The sequence below is a fragment of the Acromyrmex echinatior genome, chromosome 4, assembly GCF_024713525.1.
Source record: "Acromyrmex echinatior isolate Ae372 chromosome 4, ASM2471352v2, whole genome shotgun sequence".
Taxonomy (NCBI): Eukaryota; Metazoa; Arthropoda; class Insecta; order Hymenoptera; family Formicidae; genus Acromyrmex; species Acromyrmex echinatior.
In genome coordinates, this window is record NC_141855.1 from 11,281,498 (window position 1) to 11,305,108 (window position 23,611).

Genomic DNA, 23,611 nt, shown 5'->3' on the forward strand with positions numbered 1-23,611 from the left:
TGTCGTTTTATTCCACGCGAGTTACGTTAATGGGGATCACGTTAACAAAGATTATTTGTCAATATCAAAATACAGTATATTTAGAATGTGATAACGAATACCTTTGATATCAATATTTTACCTTCAATATTAGTCAGCAATACCTAGAAAGGAGTATCTAATTTCGTACGATATTCCACGGTTGCGTTTAATTTCGATCACGCGTCATACCATGCGGAAGTTTCAAATTCCGTGCCTCAATCTCAGATTCCGTAATTTGCAATCCGTCGACATAGACTTCATTAGAGTAGGTAGCTTCATTGACGATATATTATCGTGTTACAACACTTCTAACTGTAGATAAGATATTCAACAACTTGCGACACTCGTCGATTGTAATGAATCAAAAGAATGTTTCCTTGTCTGTGGTTCGTCTAGTGAGACGGTTTCATGATTGTGGTTCAACGGTTTGCGGTCCATGCGATACCGATGTGTACTTATGTACGTAATATCCGCACACAAGACAGACCATTGAACAGAATAACGGTAGAAAATCATGTTTTTCTCTCTTTAAAGAATAAAAGAATGTATATATAAAATCCAGCTACTTTATAGCTATTTATATTTAATAGCATTAATTAATAAAACGAAAAATCTTTACAAGAAGCGATCATGCGTATAAAATATAGATATAATTGAAGTCGTAAATATTGCAAATTATTATTATTAAATCTATTATTTTACTGTGCCTATTCAGTTTTTATTTTTATTAAAAAAAAGATTGCGGACGGAAAGAACGATTTTGTTAAAATATCTAATTGTAAGTACTCAGCTACATACAGATCTAAAAATAATTCTCTTAGGCCATCAAAATAATGCAGGATGTCTGATTGCTAAAATGTCGAATCTTTTTCCAGCATTATGCTCATTATGCTTGAACGTTTTGCATTATTTTAATGATTCAATAAAATTATTTTCAGATCTGTATTTAACTAAATATTTACATACTTCAGAGTTATCACAAATTCCTTATCGTAAAATTCCATAACTTTTCCCTGATATCCAGACAAAATTTCATTTTTCCTGCTTTCAATAATATTTTGAAATTTTTTTGTATATTCATCCTTCTGAAAACCGCCAAATATTTTGTTGACAGTGCAATTTAACATAGCAATGTAATTTGCTATTAATGTTGCTACACAGTTACATAGCTTGCATTTAATTGTTAAATTGGTAGTTCCAAAATTTCTGCGTATGATGTAAGCATATTATACTTTCTTTTAAAGCCAAGAATTTTAATTTTTCAGAAATTTTTTAATTTTGCAAAATTATCTGACTTTACCTTGATTTTCAGTTTTGTGACAATCTTATACAGGATGTTCAGCGTAACAGTCTGTACGATTTCTCAGATACTTCCAACAGTTAAGAAAAAAGTTAAAAGGTGAGTATTCATCTGTTACAACATGCGATAAGATTAAAAAAAAATTTTTTTTCATAAAAAAATCAAAGTCATTAAAAATTTTTTAAATAGTACCATATAATTTTTTTCCATAATATTATAGGAGTCTTCAAAACATTCAAATTACTACCGAAATGTCACTTTTATTGATATTTATTGATTTTATTAATACTTAATATCAAATTTATAACAACAGTACTTAGAACTTCTGACTAAAACGCAGAACGTATATACATGTACTTATTTAATAAAATATGCAATAAATAAAACATCAATAAAAGTAATATTTCAACAGTGATTTGAATTCATCTTAAAGACTCCTACAATATTATGGAAAAAAATTGTACGATGCTATTTAAAAAATTCAAGATGGCTTTGACTTCCTTATGAAAAAATCATTTTTTTTTTAAATTTTTTTATCACATGTTGTAGCCTATATAAAATAGATGAATACTCACCAATCAATCTTTTTTTTAACTGTCGGAAGTGTGAAAAATCGTGCGGATCGTTACGCTGAACATCCTGTATACTTCAACAAAATCGTTTTTTTTGTGCTCTCTAAAACTCTTAGGATGAATCTCACTTTGAAAAGCGAAATTTCTTAAAGATTAAAAATTAAGCCATTATTTTTCAATTTTCGCTCTTTGATGAGATTCCAAAAGAATTTACTTGATTCAGTAGAGAAATTTCCTACCTCGCGTTACACAAAGAGAATCAGAGTTACATCGACGAATTACATATCATCTGAGGTGGGCTCGAGAGCGAGATTTACATCATATTTATTTATCCGACGACGTATTAACGTTTATAATTACAGGAGAATAAGCACTTCGATCGACAACTACTGACCGGCCGTGCGTGTGGAACCGTGTAAGCTTTTCCGTACTACAACTCGCGGTAGCGGATAGACTTTGCGACGTAAATGAATATTGCAAGTCCTACAGATTGCATCTCTGTCAAGCTAGCAAGACCAAATGAACAGATTGATTCTGCTCGTGGCGAAAGATATTTTGCTCTTGAACCTAACAATGTATTGTGTACAATTTAGTTAGAGATTGGTTCTTGAGAAATGGATCAATATATTAACTTTTTTTTTGATAGCACAAATTAGCACAAAATCAGTACTATTCGAATCTAAGTTTATTTTTCTTTTTTTTCTTTTTTTTTCTTGTGGTCCTGCTAGCTTCATATTAAGCTGGCAGCAGCATACGTTTCTTCTAAACGGCATATGATAACAAAATTGTTTTTGTAGCACAAATTAGTACAAAATGAGCACTAAATAGTTCAAAAGGTTTTTCTCGATTCTGCTTATTTGATTTTGCTAGCTAGACAGAGGTACAGGCTGCTACCGGCATGTCGCTGGCCTTCAGATATATGCACGTATATACCTCTTCTATCCAGAAAGCACCGATGTGAACCTGGCGCCCACTTTATCAAAAATAAAAATTAATACCGTAGCGCGTTTGTAACCTAAAACAGTTTGTACCGATCATTATTTCGTTTGTACTTCAAAGAGTTCGGAAATACAGCACTTTTCAATTTTTGTGCAATCGCCATATTGGGAAATTATCCATTTGAAAAGATATTAAGACTAACGGCATTCAAAAGAGAATTGTTTGTACCCGTTTGTATCTCTTTGATTTTCGTTTGTACCTCAAAAGATCCGAAGAAACAGCGTTTTTTAATTTTTGCCGAATTTTTCCGAATCCTTTGAGAAACGAAAGTAAGAGAGGTACAAACGATTCTCTTTCAATTGGCAAATTTAAATGAAATTAAAAAATCTTAAAGTTGCGCGCTGGCCATTTTTTATTTTTCATTTTTTGTTTAACTGTTTGAGGTACAAACGAAATAATGATCGGTACAAACAGATACAAACGCGCTACGGTATTAATTTTTATTTTTGATAAAGTTGAACGCAGGGTTCACATCGGTCCAGAAAGCCTCATTCAACGACCTTGAAGTTCGCTTTCTCTCTCGATTTAACCGATTTGCACCGATCTCTCTCATCGGACAATATCCGAATTTTCGCACCAATTTTCGGATGCTACGATTTATTGCCAAGTATTCCTGCTCACCTCGCTTCTGTGTCAACAAACGTTTGTTGCATGTCATCGAATCGATGAAGAACGTCATTGCTCAGTCATGTATGTTTAACTGTGCAGCGAAATAAAAGGGTCTTGTCTAGAAGAATTTGTTCAGCTTCTGAGGATCCCACTTGTCACTGAAACTAGACATTTGTCATAATGTGATAATAATGCTTTCAGAAGTTTAAGAAAAAAAAAAGCGAAAATTTGCACAAAGTCACAGTCACGTATCTTATTTGATGCTATGTATAAGATGAAGAAAGCAAAAAAAAAAACTAAAAAAAGCTTTATCGATACGTGATCTTTTAATGCTATTTCTGCTTGCTTTTAATATTATTGGAATTTACATCTTATGTAAATTATCGTACGTCACAGATGTATCTTACGTGCGTGCGCTCGCAAACTATAAATATTTGAAAGCAATCTGAGTGCACCTAGTCGAATATCCAACTCGGCGGTTGCAAATTTGTACGTGAATTTGTGCTTAGCATACGGATAGATAAAAAGAGGTAGACGACAAATTAATCGCGCGTCTACGACTGATAATAGAGCTATCAAGCAGCGAAATATCTGACTCTGAAGGTCCAGATTCTTTCTTTGCAGAGCAAACAATCGGGCAATCGCGTCTAACGACAATGACGGTTTAATAAGCCTCCTATTTGTCCTCGTCAGCGACAAGTAGAAGACCGCGTGAGCACACTAAATCCCTTTAAACCCGAAAAGTTAAAGCTCCAAGAATAAGTGTTTATTCAAGCACGTGTTCCTGTCGCGCGATGCGAATTCTACGATCGACTGGAATCAACTTTTCCCGATCAAGAGTATCGAATAATTAACGATTGAAGAGTAATTAACCCTTCATTACTCGCGTGAAGTCTCTCGCTCTATAAATTTTAAATGTAAATATAAAAGTTATTTACACACTAACACACACATACACACGTTTAGACGTTAATATATATAACGAAAAAGATTTATTAAATTTAAATACATTTCAGTAGTATTACTTAATAAAAATGACAGTTATTAAGTCAAATTAATGGATTCTTGTAAGGAATAAATATGTTTACATTTAGTATATTTTAATAAATATTTGTTTAAATGGTAACTAAATATATTAATTTAATACAAATCATTTCACAATTAAAAAAAATTTTATATTTATCTTTAGCTAAAAGATAATATAAAATATTATCAATATTTAATTAGAAATTATCAAAGAAAAAGGTAAAAAATGATATGATATTGGAGGTGTCAGAAACAATCTATGAGTAGTTACATTAAAAAAAAAATACCTGAGTAATATTAGATCAATAATTAAGACCAAGGTCTTTCTAACGAATTAAATTTCAAGTGAAAAGATAAATGATAAAAGAACACTTTTCTATTACCTTCAAGTAAACTTCGGTTAAATTTAATTGACTAACAAATATGTTAAATATTGAAAGAATAAAAAGATTTCCCTCGATATTTTAGTTAAAGGAAACAACTTCACACAAATTGATCAAAGAAAAGTTGAGGATCAAAAGAATAATATTCTGGAATACTTTACGTATAATGTTCCACGGAAAAACGATTGAGGTGCTATAAAAACATCGACTTCAATAAGTCACTTTTGCACTTTATTATCAAATCACTGCTAATGTTCGCATGAAATTTTCAGATAATTTAGTATTATTGAACAATAGAAACTATAATAGATGGTTACTATGCGAGTTGCTATCAAGCATTAATGTAAAAGCGGACGAGATATTCGCATACTTGATAATATGTGTAATGTGTGTGATATCAAGTGCGCGTAACTTGGGGACAATTAATCCTTAGTGTACACACGATTAGATGTTCGTATCCTGGAAGTCGATTGAGTATCTTAAAATGTGGTGAAAATTACAAAAGTGAGCAAATTTACTAGAATATTTATAATTTAATTGGTCAGCACTTAGTAAATTTGCTCACTTTTGTAATTTTCATCTTATTTCAAGATGTACACAATCGATCCACTGCATACTTTTTTGCTCTTAAAAAAAAATCAGAAGCATCAAGTAATTAATTATAACATTTATATACAATTCTTTTAAAAATATACAACCTTATAAACACTTTCTAAAGAACAGCTTTGACAAAAAAATATTAAGCACCTATATTTTCTTCATTTAAATTATCTGAAATTCTGATTCTTTTATCTGAATTGTCGTCTATTAGTTACCGGCATTATAAATAAAGGATAATTTACAGCAAATGCTATAAATCATTTTTTTTAACTAAAAACCTTACATAATGATTAATAAGGTACCTAATATTGTTGATCAATATATATATTGCGTATGTAAAAATTACTTAATAATTTTCCTATGTTTGTTAAAGTGATGAAAATTAATCTGGGAATTCGAATGATCCATCGTGTGTAATAGAAATTAAGATAAAAGCCATTCATAGAGAAATGTCCGTAGGATTAACATTCTCTGGCAACTCCGAAACAAGCACCTGTCCGTGACAGCCGTGAACTTGGGAGGGGGTCGCGAGTGCGTGAATGCGTGAGTGCATGCGTGCGTGCGTGCATGCGTGTGTCGCGAGAAACGCGGGAGCGTGAGATCGAAACGTGAGCTCTCATTCTCGTCCACTGCTTGCCCCCGGCCTCTCCTTAGCCTTTCTCAAACGTCTTACCTCGACGCCGGTTCAAGATCTGTCACGCTGGCTCTCGTGAGGAACGATCGAGGTGGCACCTGGAACCACCGATTCGGAGTGAAGCGGGGCAGAGACATGATCCGGCGACCAGAATGGAGCGTGTCATCCACGCGAGAGGAGAAAGAGGCAAGGACGTCGCGGGAGGAGGAAGGGAAAGAGGGATGTCGTTACCGACAGAGTTTCGCGTCCGCGCTCCGCTCCGTAAAGAAACGACGTTTTCGTCCCATCTTTGTCTGCCGCACTTACTTCTGGTACTGGCTGGCCGCAGGCTGAAGGCGCCAATGACGATGACGGTAACACAATGATGATGACGTTAATGACGGCGACACAGCGACGGCAGTGCAGCTCCGGAAGTAGAAGCCGGCAGCGAGCTACGGCGCACGTACACGTCTCTCGGTCTCTCTCGCAGACTCGTCCGGTATAAGTCGACACTGAACACTTTAGTTTAAGCTGACAGACAACGCGCGACAAGTATCGGCGACAAGAAGAAAGCACAATGGCCGACCGCGCGGTCTCGCGGCACTCGCACTCAACTGGCAGTCGCGACCACGATCTGTCGCACGGGCCCACGAGGTGCGTTTCTTCCTCTCCCCCTGCCCTTGACAGAAAGAGATAGAATGAGAAACGTGGCTGTCTTTCTCCTTTCCTTCCTTCCGATCGAAAACGCGCGCCCCACACGACGACGCGGGCGTCGGGCGTCGTCGTGGCACGAAAGATACTGAATAAAATATATAAATGTTCAAACTTGACGAACGGTTCCGTCACCGTGTGTGTTTGATTGTGTAAAATCCCGCTCAGTTGCTGCTCTCGCGGCGTCAAGTCGCTACAAGCCGCAGCACGCGATGGACAAAAACCGACTGACTGGCGAGTGGCGTGCCGCGAGGCCGCGAGGCGTGAGACACCCGCGAGCGCGACGGGACGGATGAGAGGTTATAAGTGGTGGGGAAGCGGGAGCCGGCGCGGTGTGCTGCGACTGCTGCGACTGCTGCGTGCTGCGCTCCTTTGCGTAGCGATGCGGAGTGACGTGAGAAGGACACAGCGTGTCTACTGTCTACTCTCGCCGGGCGCGCGCGAACTCACGGGAGTGAGACGTGAAATCGAGACGGCGCGTAGCGCACGTCCTGCACTCCTGCCGCCGTTGCCGCCTGCGGATGGCCGCGATTGGGCGTGGTAGAGTCCCTAGACTCTATCGACCGCCGCCGATGCGGCCGCCATTGTTGGCCGCCGGCCGGCGCGCGAATTTCAAACGCGTGCGGAAGGGAAGATTAAAGAGATATATCGTTTATCTTGCGTCAAGTACAATTACAGTACCTCATGAAATGACAGAAGCTGATTTGTTTTTTTAATTTCTTACAGTTGTTTTTTTATGTCAAAATATGAAGAAATCTGTCATTAATTTTAGCTTAAATTGAGCTTCTTAATTACGATTTTTTTTTTTTATATAAATATCTTAGGTAATTATTTTATCCAACAAAATTATTTTCAGATCTGTATCTCGTTAAATTATTAAATATTTCAACAAAACTATTCTTTCCGTGTGATTTTATTATAGTCATTATAGTTTCTATTAATGTATATATTATAATAAATATATATATAATAAATCCGAAAATAAAAATCATTTAAAAATTATATTATTTAAAATTCATTCAAATGTAATATACATATATAATAAAATTAATAATTTCAAAGTATATTGATTATCGTTATATTTATCGGAAAAACTAAAACTGACGAGTTGTTTTAATATACATAGCAGCAAACAGATTGCAGCGATATGTAAGAAATGCGGAGTGGGAAATATTTGCGGGACAAACAGAGCACATAGAATATCCGGACAAAATTAAGATCTTTCTTAAAGTCTCTCGATGAATTTCGATGATACGAATAAACTTTTCTGGAAAATAGTCCACATATTTCGATACGCAAGCGATTACGAGTGATTCAGTATAATAAATATTGCACCAACGTCTAGACTCGTTTTTACGCTTAAGTGCTCAACAACGAATAAAAACGACATGATATATAAAAATGACATGATATATAAAAATGATATACTTCTCCTCGAAGACCCTCGACAGTCGCTGAACATTGCGTATTACATACATTTATAGTCTATGTAAACGCAAAGGGAGATTCATGGAACGAAATAAATTACTACAAGTTCCAAACTCAATCGGGTGTAACTATTTTAAAATCCAATTTCTGAACAACTCTTCAACTGACGGATTTAGTTTCAGTTAAAAATTTGCCTTCGCGCCGCTATTTGCATAGATTATTCTCGTGGCAATATAACAATTAGAATTTAGAATTTCAAACGGATATTTAAAAAATTTGAATAATTGAATATTCTTTTTTCCCTTGAATTTCTTTCTTCAATTTAAATGACTGAATACGAGGAATTTCTGTAAATTAGTTGGCTATGGTTGCAAATTTCTCGAATTGTTTTCCAAATCCATTCTTCTCTCTCTCTCTCTCTCTCTCTCTCTCTCTCTCTCTCTCTCTCTCGATCTTTATTAATTCTTAATCTCTCTTTTTTAATCGGTATATATTGTACTTTCGCCGATTGTATAACCGAACGCGAAGAAATCGCGATTATTAAATTAAGTGTACTCATCGAGCGAGCAAATCGACGATCGACAAGCCACTCAACGACGCTATGTGCTTAATCGGGTGAAATGTGCACTTGCGATCAGACAGTGAACGCCAATCGTTACATCCAGCATCTGCAACATCCCCGTGCTGCTGCGCATATACGATCGCGATTTATGATGTCCATCGTTACCGTGGGCGCGACAAAAAAGCGATCCACTTTCGCTTCTCCATATTCAAGGCTTTGTAACAATCCAATACTCGCTGTCGTTCACATACACGCGCGCACCTTCGATACAGCAGCCGAATAGGCTGCCAGTATCGATTGGACATTAACAATTCAGCAAGGGAGCGCCAATAGTAAACTTTTACTTATTCAAAGGCGTGACAAACACTTTTTCAATCGTACATCTTTGATTCGATGAACGATAAGTCGTAATTAAATTCTAGCGTTTACTAAAAAAGAAAGAAAAGAAAATTATATGCCATGTAAAATTATGATAGTATTTTAGACACACTGTGGAAAATAAAAACATAATATCATAAAGTCAATATTTGTTTTATTAAACTAGATATCTTTTATTGTCCTTTCTTTGCTCATATTTATAGTTTACACACATAACTCCAAATATTCTATACAAAAGATAAAAAACATTCGGTAAAAAAGGAATATTGTAAAATATGCAATTTTTTACCGTTATAGTTAAAAATAATAAGTGAGTATTGTTATGCAGGATTTCGAGAAGATGGCGATTGGAATGCTGCCTTGTCGTCTGTTGTTTTACTACCGATACGTCGATGATATTATCTTAGCCGCTCCTTCTGAAAGTATTTATGATATTTTGGATGTTTTCAATTCACTACATACTAGATTACAGTTCACCATGGAGATGGAAGAATAAATTATTTAGATACGATGGTAATTATCGATGAACGGAATCTCATTTTTGATATTTACCGTAAAGCAATCTTTTCCGGCAGATTTCTTAATTTCCATTCACACCACCCGCTCTGTCATAAAAGAGGTGTGATTTAGGAGTCGTGGATAAGATATTTTGTTTGTGTCATCCGAAATTCCAACAAAATAATTTGATTGACGCTATTAAGGTTTTTTTACAGAATGGATATCCATTAAGTTTTATTTTTTCGACCATTCATAATAGAATAAAATATCACATTAATAAGTTTAACAATTTAAATAAGAATAAGGATGACAGTGGGGGAAGGTTCTTTACGATTCCATATGTTAATACGATATCCGAAAGATTTATACCTGTTGTTAATATGCTTAATTGTAAATTGGCTTTTACTATTCCTAACACATTGAGAAGTTTCATAAGGAGAGGAAAGGATGATTTGGAACACGTTCAGAGTCAAAATGTGGTTTATAGAATATCCTGTGATGATTGTGATGCCAGTTATGTTGGCCAAACTAAAAGACAATTAAAGACCAGATTGCATGAACATGTTTCTGATATCAATATAAGTTCAAAATCTCCATCAGTGATTTCCAACCATCGTATGGTGGAGAATCATAACTTTAAATGGGATAAAGTAGAAATATTGGATATAGAGCCTTCATACAACAAAAGGTTGATATCAGAAATGGTTCATATTAAAAAACAGAAGCATGGGATTAATAGACAAAATGACATGGTCTTTGCCGGATTTGTATTCTGACATTATACATTCACTTTCTCCTTTCTAACATCTTCTGTCCTTTTCCTCCTATTTTTCCTTTTTCCGTTTATTGATAATGTTTTTCTGTTTGACATTTCGTTGTGTGACATCGTTTAAGTTAGATGCTCGTTACTTTTGCGAATTTGCTTTAATAACCTATTAAATTAATAAGACTATTTTACTGTACCACAAAATGGACCACATTTTACATTTTTTTCTCGTTATGTATTATGGGACTTTTAACAGATTTACTAAGGTATATCATCATATTTTTAATTTTTATATGATTAATATTAATTATTTTTGTATACGGTTACTTTTCCAGAACTTTCTTATGACTTTGTTAATTCTTGATAAAAATGACTCACAGCGTATTACACCGAAAGAGGAAAGAATTATTTGTTAATTTTAAGAAAGAGATATTGTAAGATTATGTATTAATTTTCAATTTAGAACGACATTTATATTATCGTATGATGGCATTGAAAATGACTCAATTGGAGTTGAAACGTTTGTTTCATTTTATTGTATTTTAATTGTTTTTGTATTAAGTTTTCTTAGCTGAATTATAATTTTTTATTTGCGTCATTGGCTCGTTGCCCTTCTTTTATACTACCTTTTGCTTATTACTACAGAGCCTTTTATATTACTTTTAAAAATAATAAGTATTATTATTTAGTAGATTTTTAATCTTATATTTTTCCTATCGCGCGTTAATTGCCTTTATTAAAAATCATGAATAGGAAATATAGATATAAACTTGAATGGGTCTTCCAGTTTATGACGAAAGCAATTATCTGCTTTACATGAGGGAGAGTGAAAAAAAAAAGATTCTTTTTTCTTCAGCTCAAGAAATCGTTTATGGACCAAATAATCTCTCGGGTCCCTTCATCCCTCGATGTTAGAGGCGCTTCATGACCTAAGTATGTCAAGAATTTAGCCGTAGGCCGTTTTCACTCGAGCATAGCACACGATAATTGCTTCACCACGCGTTCGTTCGCGCGATTACGTCACAGAATGAAGCGTGTTAAAAGCACGGCCCATTACATGAATTATATGAATTTTTTTTATCCCGACATCACATCGAATTAATGATTACGATGAAGTTGCAATTAATCGGAGAACGGAGGCAAAAAATTGACACATGCTTTCAATCGCACTTGAATTATTGTGTTTACAAAGAATATTTTTTTATTTATATTTTTGAGCTATAAGTAATTTAAAGTATAATATGAATGCCGATAAAACACACGTAAATTTATAAAAGATTAAATGAATAATAATCACAAAATAATTGATACGTGACACTTTCTTTGTTTGTATTTATTTAATATACAATTAATTATTGATTAATTATTGAAACATTATTCAGAATTTATACGAAATATTAAAAATTATCCACAATATACTTAGTGCCATAAAAGCGACTTAATTATTAATGAAGTAACGTATTCCTCGATTCTTTCTTGCAAGCCTTCTATTTAATATAAAACATGCAATCCCCGACGATGGTTGCGCAATGATTACGAATGATACATATTGAATGACAAGACCCGCGTCTCACCGCAGACTTTCTAAACTATTTTTTCGAACCATAGACTTTTTCTTGGTAATGGATGATGACACCCAACCTCACGTCCATCAGAGCGAAGAATCGTAAGAGAAAACACGCAAGTGCACTTATTCACTTTCTTGGGACAGGTATATTATCGGAACGACTCACTGATAATGAAAAAATATGAGATTAACGTGACGCATAGGAATGTTCTGTTTTTCATCCGTAAAATGAAACACGCAATTTGAACTCAATATTCAAAATCCTTAATAATGAAAACTAAAAGAAAAGAAATAAATAATATATTAAATTATATATTAGTAATAATATATAATTTTACAATATTTACAATAAAATAAGATTCTTTATATTAAAACAATTAACAAATTACAAATGGACCTTTAGAAATCGATGCTGTAATAATTGCACGTTAATTTCGATTGTTTTAAATCCTCTATAAATAATATATTTGTCGAACGTTTCGGCTAATTTCTAGCCTTCATCAGCGAATGTATTACATAAAATCCATAAAAATTTATAACCATTTAATAAGCTGAATGATCAACAATATTTAATCTTAAAGATAATAAATGAATATTAGAGTCGAAAAATATTTAAAAAACTTAAAAGAATTGCTATGGAGATTCACCTTAGGAGTACTTCAAATACAAATTAATCCTAACACCATAGTTCTTGTAACGCAAATTCTTTTTCTCGTGAATTAAAATTTAATGATAAAGGTTAGAAGTTAGCCGAAACGTTCGACAAATATATTATTTATAGAGGATTGGTTTATAAAACAATCGAAATTAACGCGCAATTATTACAGCACCGATTCCTAAAGGCCCATTTGTAATTTGTTAATTGATATAATTTCATTATATACGGTCCCGTGGAAAAAAATTTTTCGTATATATTTATACATAATTATATAAATAAATTGACATATTTTATATCTAATTATTAGGTGTTGGAATTAATTCGTAGCGTTTTACAAGTGATGGGAAGTACTTTCATTAATGTATTTTTTAATGCTCATGTGAAATAAATAACATTCTTTCATTAAAAAACGCTACGAATTAATTCCAACACCTAATATATATATAATATGTCCATTATATAACATTTTTTTCAAGATATTTGCGACAATTAATACGGAAATTAATAGTTTATTGGATTTTGCAATATTTTTTACATTAGATAACATTGAAGAAGGTTATTGTCAGATCCATCTTTTTGTATATTTATTTTCTATCTATTAGACTTTAATGCTGTCCAACGTGGGGCGATGATAAATTGTGGTATATGAAATATTCTATCTTGAAAAGCCGTCGCGATATAGATACACATATATATATATATATATATATATATATATATATATATAGACGTATCGGTTTTCGAGTACCATAACGAGGTCAAACTTGATCTGCGATATTTCGTAAAGATTATCAGAGAAAGCGCTCGAATAGTTAAAGTTTATTATTTTATTTATCTTATTTTTTCTGTCATCAGATCTTAAAGGTATGATATTCTCTCGGATATTCTTTCTATAAAGAGGGCTAAGTAATGAAAATCAAAATTGCTTTCTAAGCGTTGTTAATGTAATTTATTATTGGGGTCACAATATGACCTCATCATGATTGCCTAAACTTAACCGTAATAATTGAGGGTTAAACTAATTGATTTTCATCTACGTGCACGACGAAACAATATGCCGCGCGTTTCCGCAACGTTACGAGACCCGAAGCGTTATAAACAGTTGATTCGAATCGCGCGGATGTCAGTATTAATCATCACAGTGGATCACATAGTTTCATTCGTAAAATCAAGAAGATTTATCGATACCAATCGATCAATCGGGTGTAAATTTTTCGGAAATAAAACACAGCTTCAGCATGCGAACAAACGCAGAATGAACGAAAAATTCTAGACACAATAAGCATGTAATTTTGATCCTTTCTTTTAAAATAAGATTTGATTCATAATTTTACAATAATGTTCGAATTTAGATCGTTTCTTCAAATTCGACTTAAGTTGCACACAAAGATATTTTCAATAATTACATTTTTCTTTTTATATACACATTGTTATTATTATTTAATTTTAAATCCTATTATTAAATTAAAATTATTTTTTTATTACTCATATAAAAACCTACACATATATGTATTCTCTTCGAAATTGTATTTTACGTATTCATCGTCATGCATTTTATAATCTAAACTAAAAGTAAAGCTGCATTATAAATTTTGGAACACATATCCTGCAAAATAAGAATGACGAAAGAAGTTGCAAAACAAGAACCGTAAATCAAGAGAAGAAACATCCCTTCCTCTTAAAGTCTTTCGTCAGGGACGAGTCATGGCTATTCTAATCGCGTCGACATGTGACTTAAACGGGTCATCAGGGCTAACGAATCATTCAGGAAGAGATCGGCGATGCGGGAAAAGAAACAATTCGCCATCTGGACCGCCGATGATCTTATAAGCCGGCGTCACATATTACAAGTGTGCGTTATGAAACAAGAAGCGAACGCATTGCGTTATATTGCGTGATCAGTAGTCCGTGGAATCGTGCGCACACGATTTCAGTACAACGTAAATTTTTTTCTGTCCTTCTTCGTAACGAAAGAACAACAACCCGAGGAAAGTGTGATTAAATCGTGAGTGCTCATCGAAATTCTAATTATTTTAAAATATCGCATGCAATATCGGACGATGGATCACATGCAACGTTGAATATAAGTCGTGCAAATCGTGATTAGACTCTGGCAATTGATAAAGCTTTTGTTTAGTTGAACGTTAAAATTTTCAAAACACACAAGAAAAATGAGACTGCAACTGCGACGAGCGGGAATCGCGTTTAGCTTGATAATGCTGTTAGTTATATTTGAATTTTGCACAAGTAACAACGCTACCTGGGCCAGCAACCGTGACAAGAAGATGCGTATAGTTAGGAAGTTAAGAAAGGACTTCCGAAAGTTAAAGAAGCAGGAGGGAGCATTAAAGCTGACAGGAGGTGAAAACGGCGAACATGAAGGTGCAATAAAAACTTATTTTATGCTAGATTTAATCTTTAAAATATTTAACCTTTGGAGGAAACCCCTTTAGAGACTCGACAATGGCGTTACCTTTTTCGTCACTCAATCCTATGACATTGACAAAAAAAGTTCTAGCCCTTAAAATAAAGAAATCGATCAAAAACATGCCGATCCTCAGAAGGTTAATATCGAGCAACGATAGTCTTCGTTGAGAAAAGGATTACTTTAAAATCACCGGGACTCAACTTAGCGTAAATAACAAATGATAAATGCAATGATAACAGTAATAATAACGCGAATTCTCTCGTTTACGATTTATTTCATTTTATCTTAAGACGATGCATCCCGCATAAAATTCACGCGATTCAAGGAAGCATATGAAACGCATTGTGACGTACGCGGAACAAAAGAAGAACTTCGTCGTTTAGTCGGATCAATTGGTGCACTAAAATCAATTACGCATCTTCTCGGTCTTCTTATTATACTACACAGACCGAGTACGGCGATTGTATCGATTGTACACCAACGAGACGTGCCGTAAACTGGATGCATCCCGAATCGTAAATCCGATCAAGATGAAAGCACGACGCACAACTCGTTGAGGGTTGATATTTTCCCCGCGATAAAGCGCGCGGCTACAATATAAACGGATTATAAATCTCTCTCTTTTCCTCTGTTTTCCCGCTCCGTTTCGCGGGGACAAAAAGCGAGGCTCGCGCGCGAGTTTTATCGCGCGGCCATTCAAATCGCTCTCGCGCGATGACGATTAAAAAGAGGTCAACTCGAGGAAGATTTATGCCAACAACCATGTGTCATATGTCACATATGTACACGCAATACCAGAAATCGCAGCATAGCATGGTCATCATAAAATCAGATCGTAAAATAGGATCGCGATCTCCACAACTCCGACCGACTTTGCAGGACGCTTTTCTACATATGTTGTTAAAACAGAAAGTCGCAGTCGCCGCGTTTTATTGAACCAAATGCAAGTGATGTTCAAAGTTGTAATAAAAAATTGTAATTAAAGTTTAATACATACTTAATGCTTTTATTTATATAAAACAATCAAATAAATTAATACAATTAGGACAGTACTGATTTTTAAAACCGTTAATAAAAGACATGACAGAAAATTAAGCGTCTTTCTCTATAATTACTGTTGTTTAATTACTGTTCGTAATAATTAAAATCGACTATTCATAGAAAGAATTAATTTTGCTTTGTTGGATCATCAAAATAATTACAGTGAGTGTAAAAAGTATTTGTAGAAAGAAAATATTTTTTAAAAAAACTTTATTTTTAAAAAGTAAATATTATCCAGCGAGAAATGAATCATCGAATTGATGTCAATATAAATACAATGATTTCAATATCAATTTATCGTCGATTCGACGTTTAATAGACAATCATTTCTTGTTGGATAATTAACAATTTATTCATAAAGAATAAAATAGACTGTATGTTTCTTAAAATTATATATACCAAAAAGATGTGTATTAATTATATAAAATATGTCATTTGAAAAATAAGCGAAAATTAAAAACTGTATTGTTTGAATGCAAAAAGTTTCAAATTCATACAGACGAGAAATTTAGCTTCTAAAATTAGGAATACATGCAAAGCTCGTTTGTTTATGTTAGAACAGAATGTATTTATTGTATAAAATTGCTAATTAATGTTTATTTTAAAAATAAGGCTTTTTTTATAACAAATTTCCTTGTACGAATACTTTTTGCTCTCACTGTATATAAAAATTTCATGATGAGCAATGCTGCAAAAAGTTTTGATATTCCAGCAACAAGTTTGAGTACATTCTTACATAATTATTTGAATAGTCCCACATAATTATTTTTATGATTCAATAAAATTACTTTCACATCTGTATGTAACTAAATTTTTAGAAACTTCAGCAAAATCTTTCTACGAAGCAATAGAGCATTTGAAACCAAAGCAAAAATTTTAGAAGATTGTACAATGATCGTTATTATCAGGTTGTAAATTACAAGTGAAAAGACTTTAAACCTCCTTGTATTGCCATAAGGCAGAGGTTCTTGCATTCTGCGGTACAGAATCTGTATTTCAAACAGGACACTTGAGACACAAAACTTAGATGTACTTTTATAACTGTAGTTGAAAATTAAGTATTACATTTATGATTTATGTTATCGTATGTTTATAATATTAATAATAATGCAAATTTTCTTTTAATTATTTAATAATACTATTTTAATATTTTACTAAATTTTAATAAACTTTGTCTTTAAGTTAAATGACTTTCATTACTGTTGTTGAAATGTTATTGTGACAATGCTTTCCATGAATTGAAAGTTTGCACATCGACTACTTCCTTTTTATTGTGTCAAGTTGCTGCAATAGGAAAAACGTAAGCAAGAGATTTTATTGCTATATGCACAGGAAACGTGGAAATACTTCACGACGGGAAGTGGGGCAGTATATGCGACGACGAATGGGACGACTTCGAGGCCAATGTGGTTTGCAAGCAATTAGGCTATAACGGTGCAATTAAAGCAACGACATACGGCTACTTTGGTCAGGCTAGAAGTGAGATGAGATATTTAGTATTTTTTCATTTTAAACCACTGTCTTTCACGGTCGAGCGCAACAGTTGCTTGTATGACCGAGACAAGCAAGATCATCTATAATAAGTCGTTCGTTTATTTCAATTTATCGGCAGACACGCGTCATATTTTTAGTGTATGGCGTTAAGTTATCTCTGAAAAACTATAGTAATAATATCATATAGATATTATATTTCCAATTTTATTTTACAATTTATTTTATTTCACTCTGTTATTTGTTCAAGCATGTGCAATGTTATTTTTTATTTATCGGTCAACGCGTTTAATTAAAATATGAGACACAAGCGTGCAATTTTTTTATATAAAAAATATTTCGAAGGAAGATATTGGATGGATAACGTTTATTGCGACGGATCCGAGATCGAACTTGCGAAATGCCGTTTCGACGGATGGGGCATTTCCGACTGCGGTAGTAACGAAGCTGCCGGCGTCATTTGCTCGCGCGATGAGGAAACGAGATCATCGCCACCAATTTCGCAAGAAAAGCCAGTAAAGACCAGACTAAAGGATACATATCAGCAAGGCACGGCTCTACGATTATCCGGAGGACGCGTACATTCCGAGGGTCGAGTGGAAATTAAATTGGGCAGTACAGGTAACAAAACAATTTACTTTGAGGATTATAATTAATCATATGTATATTAATTATATATGTGTAGAACTATACAAAATTAAACTAATTTTAATTATAATTTAAAGCAGGAACTTTAACTTTGTCTAAAGAATCACTAAAAACGTGAGTTATGATAAATATTGAAAACCAAAATAGTTAATATGAATATTTGTTAGATAGACGTGTTTTCTTTGTAAATAACAATATTTTAATCCCTCTATTAAATCGTTAAAATAAAATAAAAAGGTAAAAATATATTCGAATTTAAATCCCGGTTATATATGTATTTAAATTTTAAATATATATATCAGCGAGAAAACTGTAATAATGTTTGAATTCACCAGACACACACCAAATTCGTGTGACCACTTAATTTCAGATTGGGGTGTCATCTGCGGCGACAGTTGGTCCATTCTCGAAGCCGCCGTGGTTTGCCGTCAATTGGGCCTTGGTTACGCCTCTGACGCAGTACAGACTAATTTCTTCGGCAATGGGGAAATCATCCCAATATCAATTAGCGGGGTACAGTGCAATGGGAACGAGGGAAATCTGGCAGAGTGTCTACATGACAAGGTTGCAGATTGTCCAGGTACTTCTGACCTGATCCTCGATGAGATATGATTTATAAAATATTATCAGAGTAATATTTATGTAACAAATAATGCGGTATTATCACATGATTTTAATTATCTTATTTATGAAGTAATCTTTGCAAAAATTGATATAGAGAAAGATTTTTCCTCTATCGGTAATTAAATTTTTACTCTCTCTCTCTCTCTCTCTCTCTCTCTTTCTGTCCAGTCCAAGTTTTTTACTTTTCTAAGCCTTCTACAAAATGTGGAAAAATTCAGAGTTATTTTTCGACATCTCTATTATATTACTAAATAGTTTTTTTTTTTAACAAAATATGTTAGAAGAAGAAATCAGATTCCGCCTTCTTTTGTTTCAGAAAAATTTCAAAGTGAAAGAACTATGCCTAGTTTGGGCCCCGGTTGAACAGCATTGAGGTCTAGTTAGGATTATAGAGGATAAAAAAAGGATTAAAAACTTCCATATGCACAACTTTGTAAAATGAGTCCCTTGAGTGCTACAGCTGTTCAAAGTTCGCTATTGTGACCATGTATTGTGTACCATGTAGAACTGGTTTTATTCGATTTCTCGAATTATCTAGCATCTGGAATATGTTCAGTCTTGACAAAGACAACTAAAATCTTTTTTGAATCCCAAATGAATAGTTATAAGTGATATATATTAATCGATGAAGAGAGAGGGGAAAGAGACACTCAAAGTATGAAACAAAAGGTTTTAATTGATTTGACAAAGAAACTGCGGTTCAGTATTTTTAACTGTAACGTTTCCATCTCTCGTTTCAATACGTTTTCTTTTATAATGGTACCAACAATGACATATTTATTTAAATGTGCTGAGTGAGGCTGTTGTGAAACTACTAGACTCTTGTTCCAAGAAATCTAGCACTTCCTCAGCCAACAAATGTTTACGCGACTAGTTTTTTTAAATATTTTCCACATTGCCCACAATGAATCTCATCACGACCAATAGTTGCTTCGGGGTGACCCCGTACCAAAGGTTGGTTTACCCTGATTGGTACATTCACTGCTTGTCCATTCCCCTCCCCCCTCCCCTCCCTCAGGACGAACTCAAGAGCATCGCCGTCATTACGAGCAAATTCGAATTTTTGTGACATGACGACATGAATCGCGACCAAGGACTTTGCCGGATTAATGAACTGTAGCAAATACATTTTAGATATTACTTTAATGTCTTTGATACAATCCGTTACTACCGTCACCGCGGGGAGATGCCCTGGACGCAGAGAATTGGATAAGACTAGTGGTCATAATAGCGAACTTTAGATAGTTCTGGCACTCAAAGTTGAGTTTATGAAATTTTTGATTCTCTTTTGATACCTTAAAATTTTAGACATGTCTCAAAGTTGTTCATCCAGAGCCCAAATTCTCCTATAAAACTAGGCAGTCCTTTTGCTTATGCTAAAAATGATCCAAATTACAGACGAAAAGTTAAATACCAATTATTCCTTAATCGTTCAAGTATTTAATTGTGTATTCTAAAGATTAACTAAAATATTTCGCGAAGGAGAAATATTCCATAAATATAAAAAAAATGAGAAAAGTTTGCGGAGGTTATTTTCTTTATCAGACTTGCATAAAAAAGCAGTTATGTCTAGAAGTTTGAAAAAATGTAAGTTTGTGAACAAAAAATTTTTTTTCACAAACTCCTTATTTCCGATTTATGCCACAGCTGATTTTCTATGTAAATCTGATAGTAAAAATATTATCTTTCTATTTTCTCTCATCTCCCATGCAGTATTTGTCAAATATATCGGGTGCTCATAGTAAATGTTAATATACACATCTGAAATAAAAAATATTATAAGGAGATACGTGTTTATTTCAAAAAGTGAGCGTGAAATTTTAGTATTCATCGTACATTCGGTATCGCGTAAAAATTATTATTCTACAATTGAATAAGTGTATAGTTGTAAGTGGCTGTAGTTGTAAGAATTCAATCACAATCGAATTTGAGGAGAATATTCGACTGATTGATCAATTCTTATAACTACTTATGCAATTGTAGAATGGATCGACATGAAATAATCTCATCGTAATTTTAGGGTCAACGGAGAACATGGCAGGGGTGGTGTGTCATCGGGAGATGGCTGATCTCGTGTTCGATCACATCGAATTGATGCGCACGGCGCATTTGGAAGACCGTCAACTGTACTGGTTGCAATGCGCAATGGAGGAAAATTGCGTGGCCTCGCAAGCCTACAAGATGCAAAGCGAGTCTGAAAATTGGCACCTGGAGACAAGACGACTGTTACGCTTCACCGCGAGAATCTTAAATGCGGGTACCGCGGATTTCCGTCCGTCTGTGCCTAAACATCTATGGGAATGGCACATGTGTCATATGTGAGTCAATAATAATCAATAATAATGGCGCTGAATGAGCACTGATAACAAATCTTTTTCCGCTTTAATTTTTGTTAACTGGTCCAATATATAAGATCCCATAGCTTTGTCAATCAAAGGCCTATTTATAGTCGGTTCTTATTTTAACATTGTCTTAAGTAATGCCTTAAGATGTTAATACAGACTGATTGACCTCTGACTGATTCATATCATCTTAAGACTTAAAACGGGCCTATATAAATATAAAATTTGAAATATATGAATACCAAAGTATTTTTTATTTTACTGCAATTATTTAAAGTTAGTTAATAAACTTTATTATATTTTTTACTTAAATTTTGTTGCTTGAACTGAAAATGGTAAGGTCCACTAAAAAATATTACATATTAATCTCAATATTTACTTTAATCAAATGTGGCCCTTTGTGTGTATCTATATATTTTTTCTGTAAGTAAACAGAGGAAGAAGTTTCATATTATTATTTATTTTTTTATTCATTTTTTACATTGACTACATGAAAAGTAAACAAAGTAAACAAAGCATTAAATTGGATCTAACTCTACCTTATCAAATACGTTTTGAAAAAACTTTACCGTTAGAGAGTTAATATATAGATATAAACAGGATATTTTCAGCATTCTTAGTACGAGTACTTATCTATTAATGAATAATAACCGCAGTATATCTGAAATCAATGAGTTATATAAAGAAAATTATTCGGAGTATGATAATTGATTATTAACATCTCCAATAAAAAGTAAAAAGCAAAATTAAATAGAAAAATAAATACAGTCCTAATAAAAATTATTAATAGAAAAAATGATCATTAGTCAGTTCTCGGAGCGCAAAATTAAATTTAATATAAATAGTATTCAGTGATGCATCCTGTATTATAACGTTTCAATTTTTTTTTGAGTTATTATCAGATAAAAATAGTCCAATATAAATAATATTTAACCATTTTGTGACCAGGCCATAAGAAATAAAAATTAAATTTTTTTGGAAAATTTTGTTAAGAAAATAAAACATTTTAATTAGTCTAAAACATTAAGCGAAGAATCTCGGACGTTTCGCAATAAATGATTTTAATTAAATTTATCGATTTATTTAAAACACTGAGGTTAAATTTGGGAATTATTTTTGCAATGATAAAAATAAATTTTGACGCAGGAAAGAAACATTAATTCTGACCATTTCCGTTTTTGCAGGCATTATCATTCGATGGAAGTATTCGCCACTTTCGACGTAATCGATTCGAGCGGCAATAAAGTTGCCGAAGGTCATAAAGCGTCCTTTTGCCTCGAAGACAATCAATGTATACCCGATGTTCAACCCAGGTAAAAATTCTAATAACACATGATAACAATAGTAAGCCCCTCTTTTCATATTTGACACGCACGTGTAATTTTATCGTTATTCCTTCTTGTTCTTTTTGCGCTTATGATCGCGATTAAATCAGTCTATTAGTTGAAGTTTACAATTTGAAATATCGTTACCGTTTTAGATACAAATGCGCCAATTACGGAGACCAAGGTATTTCCGTTAATTGCAGTGACATTTACAAGCACAATATCGACTGCCAGTGGGTGGATATTTCCGAGCTCGAGCCAGGACATTATACGCTCAAGGTACGGTCGTAATAAAGTCATTTTCATAAATATCAAATACGAGATCTCTTTAGGCGAGTTTGCGAGTATCGCGGACTCCGAGTCCATCACTCTCCAGAGGATTTCGAGATGAGTAGCTTTTTCTTTTCCAGGTCGCGGTAAATCCCGAATTTAAAGTTGGTGAGATGTCGTTCGATAACAACGCGGCGATCTGCCGCCTCCTTTATACAGAAACTTTTGCAACTGTCCATAGTTGCGTAATGGGACGTCCTTGACATGCAATGTGTACACGATTGCAGAGATTTTTTTAGCTAGATAGACAATCTACAGGGTGAGAGATTCATGTCAAGCGCGTTGGCGTTAACTGGACATGACGAACAAGAAACGATACATTGCGACCTTGCGATAGATTCGTGAATAAATTTCACAGTTCAAAAGTAGAATTTCAATTGGAAGTAAAGTACATCATGAAATTTAAAAAATGACAATTTTTTTCTCCTGCGTTAAAATGAATGGAAACAGAATTGCTGTTTTAAAATTATTACACTAGTTGAGAGATTCATTTTTAGATATCTTTAGCGTATTATTATAATCTTATAAGTATTTCTAATAAAATTATAAATTGAAAGAAAAGCTAATATGAAAAATAAAAGCAATTTTGAAATACAGTGGTTCAATTTTAACCTCCGTTCCTAAATTACTATGATTCTATTTATTTATAATGTAAATTCAAATCTAAAAACGTATTTTATTTTATTATATT

General features: G+C 33.6%; 2 protein-coding genes across 6 annotated transcripts in view; one reads left to right on the forward strand and one right to left on the reverse strand.

Moving 5' to 3' along the window:
* The window catches only part of Gprk2 (G protein-coupled receptor kinase 2), a 40,888-nt gene extending 34,188 nt beyond the window's left edge, over positions 1-6,700 (reverse strand). Inside the window, exons 1-2 of one of the 5 annotated variants that reach the window (XM_011056871.2) lie at positions 6,451-6,700; positions 3,514-3,665 (exon numbers count right to left, since the gene is read on the reverse strand). The gene's annotated coding sequence lies outside the window, so the exon portion shown is untranslated. The other 4 variants (XM_087405583.1, XM_011056869.2, XM_011056873.2 and 1 more) reach the window with 4 other exon arrangements.
* Positions 6,701-14,189: 7,489 nt separating this feature from the next.
* LOC105146536 (Lysyl oxidase-like 1) lies at positions 14,190-23,512 on the forward strand. The gene is made up of 8 exons (XM_011056855.2): positions 14,190-15,073; positions 17,493-17,639; positions 17,997-18,272; positions 18,670-18,879; positions 20,944-21,241; positions 22,450-22,578; positions 22,746-22,869; positions 23,001-23,512. Exons 1-8 carry the CDS (start codon positions 14,863-14,865, stop codon positions 23,121-23,123), a joined length of 1,518 nt encoding a protein of 505 aa, XP_011055157.1. The 5' UTR covers positions 14,190-14,862; the 3' UTR covers positions 23,124-23,512.
* Positions 23,513-23,611: the final 99 nt, after the last annotated feature.